We start from the raw sequence: 14463 nt of genomic DNA on the forward strand, positions 1-14463 counted from the left end.
GCAGAAACTGCACCTGTACAATCAGAACGAAGACCACCTCTCATCGCACGATTACGTCCTTTCCTATCACTACGAGGGGAGGGGCTCCCCGGGTGGCTCTGTGGGCTGCTGCAGTGAGAAGCAGGAGGAAGAGAGCCTGGACTTTTTAGATCATTTGGGAGCTAAATTTACGGCATTGGCAGAAACGTGCACAAAGAGATAAATGTGTCAGTGCGACCCTTACACGGTTTTGTCAGACATTCTGGAGGTTTCCAAAAGGAATACTGTAAAATTCCATTTCAACGTCTAAATATTCACATATGAATTTTTCTAAAATTTGAATTATGCTAAATGCCAATTTGTATTTTTCAAGCAATTTATTGCATATCCTTTCTCTCAAGTGTACATGTTAAAAGGGATTTTCACTTTCTTTAGAGCTGAGCAAACAGACAATTAGCAGATCTTATGCTGTAGCATTGGAACCGGAGTCTATAAGGGATCTGCTCTCTAACAGATGTTATCCCAATAACTATGTTGGGTAAATATTAGTCCGACAGTAGCTAAGCTGTATTTGGTTGAATATGGCAGAACGGCTATCTGGACTGAAATTCTGTTCTTGTTCCAAATTAGATTTAAGTGGAATAGGATTATTTCAAACACTGTGGCAAATTTTGTTGGATTTTTTTTTTTTTAGTTCTAAAAAGGCAGTAGTACCTAGTCAGTAGCCCCTATGATTTCATTTCTAGAATTCTGTTTCCTTCTGGTTAGCAACAGGATAATGAAGAGCAGTCTTATCTATTTGATTGCCCTAATAAAGGTCTCAACAATACATAGCCACTTTCAACTACCCTAGAAAAGTGTGAACCAAAAACTTGTTATTTTATGCTTTTGGGAGTGTGTTTTATGGCTCATAAAGGGTTATTCTGAGGAATAAGTTTCCTCATCCTCAAGAAACAAAACTATATTCACCATTGCCAGTATTGTAAGGAATTTAAAATACTAAAAATCTTTCATTGAGATCATAATTCCAAAGCTTAACTTTTTTTTCTGAGATCCAGGACTACTATTGAAAACTTGCCAGTAATGAAAATTATACTGAGAAAATATTGCTTTTCTTCTCTTGAGTATTGTAGTTTTATGTTTTCCTGTGCAACTTTAGCACATATAGCTCCTATAGCCTCTCAATGGTAGTCATTTGAAATTAGAACATGTTATGCTTCCATGGATTGTGGATATGCCTTGTAATCTGAAAAAAAAAAAGACTCCTATCATAGTTATAAGTAGCAATGAGAGCTAAACATGCGTCTTCATTCACTGCCATTTTCAAATAAAGCATATTACTCCATTTTAAGGCAGGTAGATATTACAAAATATTGTCAAGAATCAAAAGAATATAGAGAAACTTAACCCCTTGGTGCAGTTTAATATCCTTTAAGATATTGCTTAAATGTAAGGCTTTTCAGCTTTGTTTATGGGAAGCTTTGTTCATGTCATACTTCAAGGCAATGACATTCCAAACTTCAAATAGTGAATACATAATTCATGCTAAATCTAATCACATTGTTGTATACTTACTTCAAGTGACAGTTTAAAAACTGAACTAGAAATGTGGGGCAAAAGTAGGTTTATAGTTGTAATGCAAATAAATACTACAGTAATTAATAAATAGTAATAATACAAGAATAAACTACATTTCCCATACAACTATAAACCTTTATTTGCCCACCCTTTTATGAATATCACCAGCAGAAGGAAATTTTGGCAGAAAAATAATTAAACTTAACTTTAAAATTTTGCAGCTATGAATTGGGACCAATTTCCTCCCACCCCCCAACATTCTTCATCTGACCGTGGGGCAGGATTTGCCGAGCGAGCCCACGAAGTGGCAGTGTGCTATAGGAATGTCGTTTGAACTAACTGTACGTGTGTGTGTGTGTGTTTATGGGGACATGGGGACTTTGGGAGAGGACAAGCCCACGGGGGTATTTGGACAAAGAGCATCATGAAAACCCAGGCCTTCAAGGGCAAGGACAGAGGCCAACAAAGGGACGTGAGCGGAGTAAAGGCAACACTGTGTGCTGCGTCGTTTTCCTAGGCCAGGCCCTGCCTTTTCCTTCTTTTCTCAGCCCAGTGGCAGCTGCCATTTGCTTCTGATGAAGTGTCACCGCCCCTGGCTTGGAGTGGAGTCCAGGAGAGGAGAGCTGGCGCACGGTGAGCCTGAGGCAGTCGCAGGAGGGGCCTGAGCTGGCTGCGCAGGACACACGGCATCATGGGAGTGCTCTATTCCTGCTGGCCCTCAGCCTAAGCTAGAAAGATCTTCAGTTAAATGCGGGCTGAAATTGTTTATCTGATGCTACATTTTTTGTTGTCTTATTTGCTCCTGAAATCTAGATTCTCTTTTTTAGACTTAGACTGCTGAAAGGGTAATTTTCCTTTTAAAGTTTGCTTATTTTTAATGTCAGCATCATTTACATGTACTATTCTTTCCTTATATGTGTAAGGTGGGAATGATGATGTTTTAGTATGAAAGAAAATATCTTTTTAAAGCTTTCAGTTTTCCAGCTCTTAAATTTTTAATGTAAATGTACAGATTGTTTTTTCTTATTTTTACAAAACAGCAGTTAACTGTCTGTATAAAATGCAGTGATGTTTGCTATTAAAATAGTTATTTTACTTTTAAAGAAATTTGGCAGGTTAAAATAGCAAAAATTGAATGTGTGATGTAATATTTACAAACATAGGATGTAATAAAACAATACTAATTTAATTTCTTGTCTGCTGTTTTCAGAGATTAAGTTACTCATGGTAAATATGTTACAAAATTATGCTTAAGACTGGCATAGAAAGAGAGATTCTCAGTAATGCCTGTATTGTATTACTGGAGAATATTTTAGAGAATGGGTAATTATCGAATTGTCAATACTATTAATATATAGTATACTATTGGGGTGAGGTGACTATTTGGGGCAAATGATTATCCTCTATCTACCTACCTATATCTATTTCTATCTATAATCATCTACATATCTGTCTATTTATCACTTGGTTTTGTTTGAGTGAGGAAGGTCAGAGTGCACCAGAAATAAAACGCTGACACGGGATTCTCACTTGGAGGAGCCCTGTCGTCCAGGGGAAACACTAGGAGTTAAAACAACAACAACGACGAGTCTTTATTTTACAGCAGATTCCACGAGGCAAAGTAAGGCCGTGGTTACGACAGTCTCATGAGTTTAGAATCTACTCAATTACAGGCACCTGATCCAGCTTAGTTTCCCTGCTGCACCTCCCGCAGCCCACATCACTCAGCCACGTGGGACCACAGGTTCGGACCATCAGGTCAAGCTCACAGCCATAGTCTTTGGCTGTCATTGTGCTGGGAGGGCTCTGCATGTGGGACTTGCATGTGGCTTTGCCAGGAGAGGACCGTGCCCTCTCATTAGTCTGAGGCTTGAACCTGTCCGAACGCTGTGGCCGCTCCCCACAGATGATAAATACAATCAAATGTACTAATATACATTGTTCATAAAAGCATCAGCTCTTTTTGTCAAAACCTAGAGCTCTAAAAATTGGCCAGTTTAAATGGTCTCCACACTGACAATCTGATGCTATAATTGGTAAAATTTCATGTAAATAGCCAATTGATCAAATGATAATTTTGTATTGCAAAATATAAATAAAAAATAGTCTATTAAAATAGCGAATAAAATAGAAAATTGGAAAGAATTTAACTTTGCTGTACAAGAATTCGGAAAGTCAAAATGGCTTAATTTTTATATGAACCGGAAAACATTTTCAGGACAGAAATTTACCGATCTGGGCATAATTCTAATATCAATGCTCACAAATACAGAATAAAATGTTCTAAAGAGTTGAAATTGACGTTGAAAACTTGCTCTGTCTGCTCTGTTCAGTTCTGAACGACCCAACATATGGCTCTTTCGGAGGATCTTTGCGTCTGTCTGCCCTGCCCAGCAGCCAACCTGCTGACTACAGGGTCCATTCTGGTGCAGTTGCTGCTGAAAACACTCAGCACATGTCCGTCGGTGCTGGGCACTTCCTGGTGGCACCCCCAACGTCTCCAGATGTCCCTGTCTAGACTCTACATTCACGGCTGAGAGGGGCCTGTGCTAAAACACTGCCCCCTGCGGGAAAACAAATGGACCAAAAATGGTAGCATCGTATCCACTGAGAAGCTATACTACATGTCCGTATATAATACGCACTTCCCCCCATCTGTGCCTTAATGAGTTTGAAGAGACCCCTGGGCCCCTGACTCTGCACACTGTGGGAAGAAGGAAAGCCACGTGATTCAAATACGTGCTTATAACATGTAAGAAATTCCGTAACACGTTGCCCTTTCTGACAGTTTAGACTTATTCTGAAACCCCCTCCCATGTAAGCGCCCGAGTCGTGTGTACCAGACGCTCCGTAAGTGCGCCACAGAATTAACACCTAGGGCGCCAGGCTCACACCCAGGTGGCTGGTGAGATGAGCAGCTGCCCAGGGCCCACCTGCGTGAGTCGGTGACTAGCATCACGTGCTCCCTGCGCAGTGCCCCGGGCTCTCTGTGGGAGGAAGTGAGCCTTACCCTCCACCCAGCACATGGCAGTGAAGATCAAATCCCAAATGACAGGTTGATTTCCTGCCGCCTCGGCTCAATTCGGACTTGAACCAGAAACTGCGTAAAAGAGAAGTACAAGGAGCTATGCTTCTGGAACATACGGGGGTAAACTGGGATTCCTAGCTGCTATGCAGACAAGGAGCTGGAGGTTACAGGTGAGAAACGGCTTCCCTTGCATAGAAACACCACACTGATCCTCCTTCATCCCTCGGCGGGCATGTAGGTGTGTCCTCCTCCTGGCTTTAGTGCCTGGCACTGCAGTGAATACGGGAGCACAGACATCTCTACACGATTCCAGTTTCAGCTCTTTACGATATACGCTCAGGAGTGAGATTGCTAGATCACACAGTTCTTTTAATTTTCTGAGGAATCGCCATGCTATTTTTCAAAGGGGTTGCACCATTCAGCCACACACAGGAAAAGCAGGAGACCATGTCACATGCCACAGCATGGGTGAACCTGGAGGACAGTGCGCTCAGTGCAACAAGCCGGTCACCGAAGGACAAACACTCAGAGGAGGACTCAAAAGAAGCCGAAACATAGAAACAGGAAGTAGAATGTCGTTGCCGGGGTTGGGGGAGGAGAAATGGGGAGTTTCAGTCACGCAAGATGAGAAATTCTAGAGACCTGCGTGACAGCACAGTGCTATAGGCCGCACTACTGCCCATGCACACAGTCGTCGGGGAGATCTCCTGTGATGCGTGCTCACCATGTGGGGGAAAATGAAACACGCCTCCGTCCAGGATAAACTGGTTGCTGGTGTCTTGGGCGAGGGAGGCTGCAGGCGTCCCCAGGTGGGCGAGGCTGGGGCTCTGCCTGCGCCTCGGGCTCCCCGCGTCCCTGGCTGCTGGTCAGGCCTCTCAGGAGCGTGGGGGACACACCCTGCAGGCCCGCACCCCCTCCCTGTGCTGGCAGTGCGACCCGGGCCTGCACAGACATGTGGGCAGCCCCGGGTAGTATGTTGTTATTACCTGACTCCAAAGGCAGAGGACCTTCTGAAGCCACGCTGGAAATCGCTAAATAAACGCTGGCAAAGAGGCCGGCAACCTCCCTTCTCCAGCTGGTCTTGGTCTCCTGGGCACAGGGCGACCACAATGGGAGGAACAGATGCCCCTTGGGTCTTCACAGCCAGCGAGATGAACTTACACCAGGGAAACTCAGAGATTAACAGGGCTTTTCTGGGTATTTGTTACTCAATTCCCACTTATATTTTTATTGATTTTATCGTTTCCTTTTCATAATATAGTAAACACAGGCTGTGTGGTATCAGTGTGCATGCATTTGTCTGTTGAAAGATAGATTTCGTTTTTTCCTTCCTGTTTCACTGCCTGTCTAGAAGTGAGTCAGTTTGTGGGGTTACACTGCGTCACTGGCTACAGTCTCAGGCTGAGACATCGATGTGCTGGCTTATGGACAATGCGAGTTTCTACAACATGATGTGACAGGTCCCCAGGCGACGTGCCATTTCACAGATTCCTAAGACATTGACATGTATGGGTTTTATTCTTTTTAAAAATATATATTTTTATTGATTTCAGAGAGGAAGGGAAAGGGAGAGAGAGATAGAAACATCAATGATGAGATAATCATTGATTGGCTGCCTCCTGCACCCCCTCCCCCTTACTAGGGATTGAGCCCATAACCTAGGCATGTGCCCTTGACCAGAATTGAACCTGGGACCCTTCAGTCCACAAGCCAATGCTCTATCCACTGAGCCATGCTGGCTAGGGCTGGATTTTATTCTTAATGTGAATCATCGTAGACAAAGTAAAGCAGATCTAGTATAATGATAATAAGGTTATTTGGGGGAATACAAGAAAATAGCTTTAGAATATTTGCCCTAGAAGGAGAGAAAACAAAGTAGAAAAAAAGGTGATGATAATTTTATTAGAATCCAATTGGCTTAGTCACATTTTTATTCCGTGATTCTAACTTGAGAAAGCTGATATATCTGATCCACAATGAGAATGGCATCTCAGAATTCAAAATGAATACTTCCGTCAGTTTAGTTTTCAGTTCACTGGATTCTTCAAAAGGAAGCCTCACTCACCTCACCTTCTTGATTCAGAAAGATTATACAGGGGTGGGCAAAGGGAGTTCACAGTTGTAATACCAACAAATAATACAATAATCCTATATGATAAAAGTGTAGTATGCAAATTGTCCCCTCAACCAGGAGTTGTCTGGGAGTTCAACCAGGGGGCGGGGCCAGCAGGGGAAGGAAGGGAGTACCTGGTTGGCAGCCAGCAGCTGCTAAGGACCCTACCAGTGCACGAATTTTGTGCACTGGGCCTCTAGTTAATAAATAATACAAGATTAAACTCTGTGTTTCATGTACTCACAACTATAAACCTGCTTTTGCCAACCCCGTATGTCATTTAAAAGAATTTCTTTGTAATATATGTATTAATCTAGGACACAAATAATATCCATGATCACAAGTTCAAATATAGAAAATATGTCAACATGCTTTCATAACTTAATTTGTCTTTTTCTTGCTACTCCCTTTCCCCCTTATTTAGTTGGGTCACAAAAATGAAGTAAAATGTAAATGTTATTAGTTAGATTAAAATTAGGTTTCTCTCTTATTCTTCTGTACATGAATTGTGTCCAAGTGTCAAAGAGCTTATGGGTCAGGTACTCAAATTCCTTGGTAAAGGTGGTCAGGTCGGTGGATAAAGAACCAAGATGCCCCTCTTTGTGAGGTCGGACACGGAAAATGGGATATGAACCCAGAAAATACCCTCAGCTCCTGTTCCCTCCCTCAGGGGTAGAATAGGCGCCGGCGTAGGAGTGGCTGTTGGGGAAGGCCGTCTTTGGGTGGCCCGAGAGCGTGTGTTAGGTGGGAAGGTCTATATTGAAGCTCTTGTTCTGGGGATGTTGGCTCTCAGGGGCCAGGGGAGAAGGTGGTTTCTGGTTTGGAGGGTCTGGGTTTGGGGAATCTACTGCAGGTGAGGGAGGGGGTGTGTAAGGGGGCGGAAGTTGGTGGTCTACTGGATCAAAAGTCGATTCAGAATCAGAAGTGTTAGGGGATGATGTTTTGTGTGAAGGAGAAGGATCTGATGGGCAAAGCAGGACTGACAGAGAGAGGGTCTGAACCAGAGGGTGAAAAGGCCTGGACGTAGGGAATCTCTGACCATTTTCCATTGTGGTGATGGTAGTTACCGAAATCGTGCAATGTGTCACAATTGAATGTACCGTTTTCAGGCCATTGAGACTTATCTAGTTTATATTGTGGAGGTGCTTGGGCCTGGTCTCCCCCATGAGTGTGCAGAGGGCATGTAGTGTGACCCATGAGAGGAAGGGTGAGTGACAGACCCCCAAAGGTGACTGTTTAGAGCAGGCATCCCCACTGCTAAGGAAATCACCACGAGAAACGAGGACTTTGGAGAAGTGAGTGAGAGAGAGTGGGCAGAAGACTCGAGACGAGGGACATTTCATTCACCTGGAGAAGATTGGCCGGTGTGGGATGGAAGGTCAGCAATGGAGGAGGAGATATTCCTGATCCAGCGTCCTCCTTGGCTGGCTCGGGAGGGCCCATAAAGGAGGGAGGCCTAATCGAGGCCGGCAATCCAGGCACCTGAGTACGATTCGGAGGTAAGCTCAGGACGAACTGCCGCTGCCAACTGCTCTCGGAGCAGCAAACTCGGGCGACTGAAGCCAGGGTGGTGGCTCCCCTTCCCTGTGTAACCCTCCTGGTTTCAGCACCAAAGGTTAGGGTCACTGAAGGAGGAATGCACGAGGCCAGTGTGGTGAAGGATTATAAGTTTATTAGGTCATCTGGATACCAGATGGGCTGATCCCCCAGATGGCGCCAGCAGCCATGGACAGGGAGTCAAGGTTTTAAAGGACTCTAGGTGGGCTTTCTGGTGGGAACCGCCCCGGGCAGGTCTGGATCCTGGGAAAGTCGGGAGGGGAAAGAGAATGGTCTCAGTAAGTGGAATGTGGTCTCAGTGAAAGGGAATGTCTGTTGTGAAGTGGTCTGAGGTCGGTTCCCAGGGGAGGGGTATCGATTCAATTATTTGATCAGACCTAAGAGAAATAAAGCAGAAAGGGGGCAGAGAAACTATGGGAGTAAGTGAGCCAGTCTGCGGACATGTTGCCAAGAGAGGGGAGAGGATAAAGGAACCTGTAGCACAAATGCTCTGAGCTAAGATTTTGCTTGGTGTGTTCCCTAAAGCCAGTGCATCTGACCTTGAGTGGAAGAGAGAGGGTGGGAGGAGGTGGAAAGGAGGGGCCACAGTAGGAAACCAGACCAAGTAGGTTTCTGTGGCTCTAAGAATGGCTTAGGATCTTACTTTGGAGGGTTTTGAGTAGCTGAGAGACATGAGTTAAAATGGCACCTATATTACAGGTGAAATGAGTGATTGCATATAGTTTCTTCCTCCTCCTTCTCTTTTTCATTTCTTTCCCCTCTTCTTTCTTCAATTTCTTCTCTTTTTAAAAAATTCTTCTCCTCCTCAGTTTCTTCCTTTTCCTCATCTCTCCTTCTCCGTCTCCCTTTTGTCTTATTTTAGTGGATTCCTGATTTGGAGCTGAGTTTGCCTCTCGGCTTTGCCACTGGTAGAGGCCCTCCTCTGCATGTCAGCACAGAAGCCCCACGTGAGGGATTTTGGAATATCACAGAGATACAATAAAAGGCATGAGTCAGCACGTGTTTCCAGCTGCCAATATCCGTGCTCAGCATCTAGTTCCTCTTCCAACAATGGGAATCTCACGTGTGTGCTAACAAGTCTTCACAGCTGTGAGCCTGAGCAGGTTTCAGATCTGTGCTTGCCCTCCAGCCAGCACCTCTGCCTCTGGATGCTTGGTCTCCACCCTGAGTCAATCCATTGAAAACCAGAGCCTGCATGTCCTTGCAATTTAATCTCTTACCTCTATACTCCACAGTCTAGGGTTTCTATTCATCTCTGCACCAACAGCCCTATCCTTTTACACACTGATCAGAAAGGTGAAAGGCACAAATACTTATGCTCCAGGGTCTATGAGATAAATATATAGAATCATCTTCTTCGTGATTAAATTTGACAATTTATTTAACTTCTGTTATAAAACTAGAGGCCCAATGCATGAAATTCATGCAAGGGGCTTCCCGCCCCGCCCCCCCCCCCCCCCCCCCCCCCGCTTCCTACTGCCACGGTGGCTGCCTCTGCTTCGGCCCCCGGAAGGAGGTCTGGTCTAAATGGCATATTACACGTTTATTATTATAGATAAAAATCATCTCAAACACGTTTACTGACAGTCACTATGGATGGACTTAGAGGGTATTGTGCTAAGTGGAATAAGTTAGTCAGAGAGAGAAAAATACCATATGATTTCACTGATATGTGGACTCTAAAGAACAAAATAAATGAACAAAAAAATTGAAACAGATTTATAGAAACAGAGAATGGACTGATGGTTGCCAGAAGGAAGAGGGTTGGAAGGATGGGTGAAAAAGCAAAAAGGATTAAAAAGTACAAATTGGTAGTTACAAAATAGTCACAGGGATATAAAATAGACCATAGGGAATATAGTCAATGATATTGCAAAACTATGTACGGTGCCAGGTGGATATTGAAAATATTGATGGGAACACTTCGTAAAGTATATGATTAGCTAACCACTATGCTGTGCGTCGGAAACTAATACAAAATAATATTGAATGTACATTGTCATTAAAAAATACAATTTAAAGAAAAAAGAGTGGAGGACATGTCAAACTGTTTTACTCCAGAGCTAACTTTACTTTTGAGTTTATTTATGTGTTCAAATAACGTGTTTATTTAGATCTTTTCAGGAAGGCATTAACCTTGACTAGTGTATGTACATTGATAATTAATCCACTTCATTTATTCTTAAAATCTTATCTATTCTGATGTCAGCTATACCTGAACTCAGAGTTAACGTCCCCTTACCATATCTCCCCCCTTCTCTGTTTAAATCAAATCCTTTATTTCGACACTGTGAAAGCTCAGTGCATTCATGTGGCCTGGAGAGCTATTTATAAGTGCTTTCTTCCTGCTGCTGCTGCTGCTAATACCAAACATGAATCAAATACGTGCACTTGAGATGGTTTCTATGAGAAAATTAATTTATTTGTCAGACCTTGCCGAGCTTATGTGAAAATCTCAGTTTGGGGTTATGGTTTATTTTTCTAAAATTCTATTCAAGATGAATAAAGTTAAGATTTAAGGACAGAGACCAATCTAAGTGGTGCTTTTTCCTGACCTTTTATTATCTACCTAAAATAATAGTTGCTGAAAACACAGCTATTGTCCACACTCATTTCACACGTCTGTTGATGATATGACTTAATTTTTTCTTTTGCACAATCGGGGCCGTTCCAGAATCTCTGCATTTTGGGGGACCAATGGGAAATTTTTTTTTCCCCCAAGCAGAATTGTGTATTTTACTATTTTTCCTATGGCCCTTGATGCAGAAATAATGGGCGATTATTAGTGGTGACAAAGGTGTTATTTTATTTATTTATTTTTTGTGAGGCAGTTTAATGGGCGGGTCCCTTTCTATTCTTTAATAACAACATCACACAATTTGGCATAATTTCTGCAGTCAAATGCTCTCCCACTGAGCTCTAACCTCAATGACATGATTTTACCAAGTATTTTTTTTTGGAAGTGGCATACCACACTTGTAAATTTCTTATCGGAGACTTCACTCTGAATAAGTGGGCGTCCACGGGTGGTTGCCAATCAGAGAGACATGATTTACCACCCCAGCACCCACTCATGGGCTGCTCTGAGGATGAACTGAGCTAGAACAAGCGACGTTCTCATCACGTTGCCTCGTCTGGAGGGAGCGTCCAGCCAATGTCAGCCTTTGTTTGGTTATTTAAAATTGCCGGTTCTCGCGTCAGAACAGGGTTTGAATTCCCAGTTTCATCGCTTCCTGGAATCCCACCTCGGACACGGTGAGGGTCCTCGCGGGGAGTTGAGTGGCGTTACTGTCGGACCCTATGGAAACATACCTCGAGGGGCCTAAGCCAGCGGGTGGTATGTAGAAGCCTAACCTTTATCACTATTTAGCATCTTGTCCCGCGTGGTCCAAGGACCTAAACAAACAAAAACGCTGATTGGATGATTCATCGCCTGAGGGGCTGGCACAGGTTGAGACGCTCTGCTTTGGGGATAGAGTTGCACTGGAGTGAACGCAGCTCGGGAGCTTGTCCTCTGCGGGAAGGGGTGGGGGGGGGGGCGGGGGTCCCGGGGACATGAAATGGATGGAACGCTGTCTGAGGAGCTTCCTGGGGATACAGAAGCGGCCGAACTACCTCCCCCGCTGAAGACCCTCCTCTTCTCTCCCGCCTTTCGTCCTGATGGTGCGTCCATGCTGCTTCCATACCCTGCACTCCTTGTATGGATGAACTAACCTGGGCCCTCGATGGCACTGCTAACCCCAGGTCTCATACGGTTTCTGAAAACAGGATCTCAAGCTCTGGTGTGTTAGGATGAGTTCTCACTCTCAAGGACAAGGTTTTTTGTTTGTATTTTGTTTTAAAATATATTTTATTGATTTTTACAAAGGGGAAGTGAGAGGAATAGAGAGTTAGGAACATCGATGAAAGAGAAATATCGATCAGCTGCCTCCTGCACACCCCCTACTGGGGATGTGCCCGCAACCAAGGTACATGCCCTTGACCGGAATTGAACCTGGGACCCTTCAGTCTGCAGGCCGACGCTCTATCCACTAAGCCAAACCTGTTAGGGCTTTGCTTGTATTTTTAAAAATATTTTTATTGATTTCAGAGAGGAAGGGAGAGAGAGAGACAGAAACATCAGTGATGAGAGAGAATCAATTGGCTGCCTCCTGCACGCCCCACACGGGGGACCGAGCCCACAATCCAGGCAGGTGCCCTGACCGGGAATCAGACTTTGACCTCCTGGTTCATAGGTTGATGCTCAACCACTGAGCCACACTGGCTGGGCTTAAGGATAGTGTTTTGATTGGCACTTTCTGAACTTCCCTCCGATGGCCCTTTCAACTCACTGCTCCTTTCTTCCTTAGAAGGTTTCTGCTCGATTTCAGCTACTCTTAGTGGCCCTGTGTATGTTTTGTTGACTGAGGGTTGCATGTGTGTATTCATTGTCTATTGCTGTGTGACAAATGACCACAAACTTAGCGCTCAGAATGGCCCGGATCTGTTCTCTCCATTCCACGGGGCAGGAGGGTGAGCACAGTTTAGCTAGGTTGTCTGCTCAGGGCCTCACCGGGCTGTCAGCTGGAGACTTGAGAGGGAGGAGTCACATTCAAGGCCTTTCAGGTTGTTGGGAAGTTCATTTCCTTGCAGCTATAGAACTGGGGGCCTCGATCCTTGATGACGATTGTCATGATAGGTGGCCCTCAGGTCCTACAGGCCAAGCACGTTCCCAGAAGCCACACCAGGTCTCTGCCAGGAGGGCTTCCTCAGGGTGGCAACTTCCCTCTCTCTCCCACCTGCTAAGCTGGGGTGTAAGACAATGTAGCCTGATCATGGGCGTGAGTCCTCTCACCTTTGCCATGTTCTGTTGGCTAGAAGCAAGTGACAGGCCCAACCTGCACTCAGAGGGAGGGGCGGGATGACACAAAGGCATGGACACAGCAAGTCACGAGGTCACCTTTGGTCTGTCCCCCGATTTCACTGAAAATGGAGCCTTGTGGTTTATGTCTATTTTTTATTGCTCTCTTATTAATTTCAGAAAGGTAGAAAACCACGGACGAAGACCTTTATGTTTATACTAGATGTCCGTTGATAGAAATTTTATTGACTTATTAAGGGATATTATTTCTTTCAGCAATCTTATACTTTCTCTTTGTTCTCCCCTTGGACACACTGGAAATGCTTAGAATACTTAAGCCATTATAGTTCCATTTTATTTTCTTTTGATGGAACTTGGCAATATGTTTTGTTTTTTTTTAAAGAAATACCTGTTTCTTTTTCAAAAATACAATTTAAAACCTCTAATGACATTTCCTTGATGTCTCAAATCCTTTTTTCCTGGAGACTTCTAAATATTTTTTTAAGTTTTATTTTTAGAAACTATACTATGTGGCCATAGGAATTGTCTTTGTGAAGGTAATTTTCAATGTTGTGTGAATTTAATCAACCCAATTAATGTTGTAATTATGAGATATCCTCATAAAGAGGCTTCAAATTTGGTTTTGACTTTCAATTACGTTTTCAATTAACTAACAAGTGCTTCATGGCAAAAATCTGTCCAAATAAGACCTTTGAGAATAATGGGGTCATTTTGAGAGAATAACCAACAAGCACCTTTGAAGGATTATTTTAAGAATGAAAGACGGGTAGATATTAGCGAGAGATGAGCTGCTGTACGGTTTTTGACATGCCAAAAGGACAATGCTGACACGAGTCGGCGGGTGCTCGGTGTCATGGTAAACTTTCTTGGCATACATTTTGTGAATATCTGTAAATATTCCATTATACTTTACCATGTTTATGGTTTTAAAAAGGAAAAGAAAAGCTAAAAGGGAACCGCCGCTCTTCTTTGGTAGGCGTAAGCATTGCCTCTTCTGTGAACCACGGGAGGGGTTGTTTGAGGAGAGTTTGTTTTCTGCTTATTGTGAATGTAGGCTGTACTGTCCCCGAGAATGAGTGTGTTCCCTAGCCACCAGCTAGATGGACAGCCGGAAGAATGCAGCGTCGTTCAACGCCGCACCGGCAGACAGCCTTCCCGGGGAACTGTCTGGAGGGGCCAGCACCAGGCAGGACGGGTTTGGACTATTGCTAGAGAGTTACAGGTCCAGGCTGGTGGCCAATGGGTCTTAGAAGGTGGAATGTGAATTTCTGAAGAGAACACAGGGTTATGCAGAGGTTTGAGAAGTCAGGAGTTATCTGGGAAGAACATAGGTCCAAGGACAGGGAG

At 44.1% G+C, this 14463-nt stretch overlaps 1 protein-coding gene across 3 annotated transcripts in view; it reads left to right on the top strand.

The window, feature by feature from the left end:
* DSC3 (desmocollin 3) overlaps positions 1 to 2746 on the top strand; it is a 41177-nt gene extending 38431 nt beyond the window's left edge. For 2 of the 3 annotated variants that reach the window (XM_059707424.1, XM_059707422.1), the window contains one exon: positions 5 to 2746. In XM_059707424.1, coding sequence (XP_059563407.1) covers positions 5 to 202 — 198 coding nt within the window. In that variant the 3' untranslated portion in view covers positions 203 to 2746. The remainder of the gene's footprint in view (positions 1 to 4) is intronic. The other variant, XM_059707423.1, reaches the window with a different exon arrangement.
* The last annotated feature ends 11717 nt before the right edge of the window (positions 2747 to 14463 follow it).

The sequence above is a fragment of the Myotis daubentonii genome, chromosome 8 (assembly GCF_963259705.1).
Source record: "Myotis daubentonii chromosome 8, mMyoDau2.1, whole genome shotgun sequence".
NCBI lineage: Eukaryota > Metazoa > Chordata > Mammalia > Chiroptera > Vespertilionidae > Myotis > Myotis daubentonii.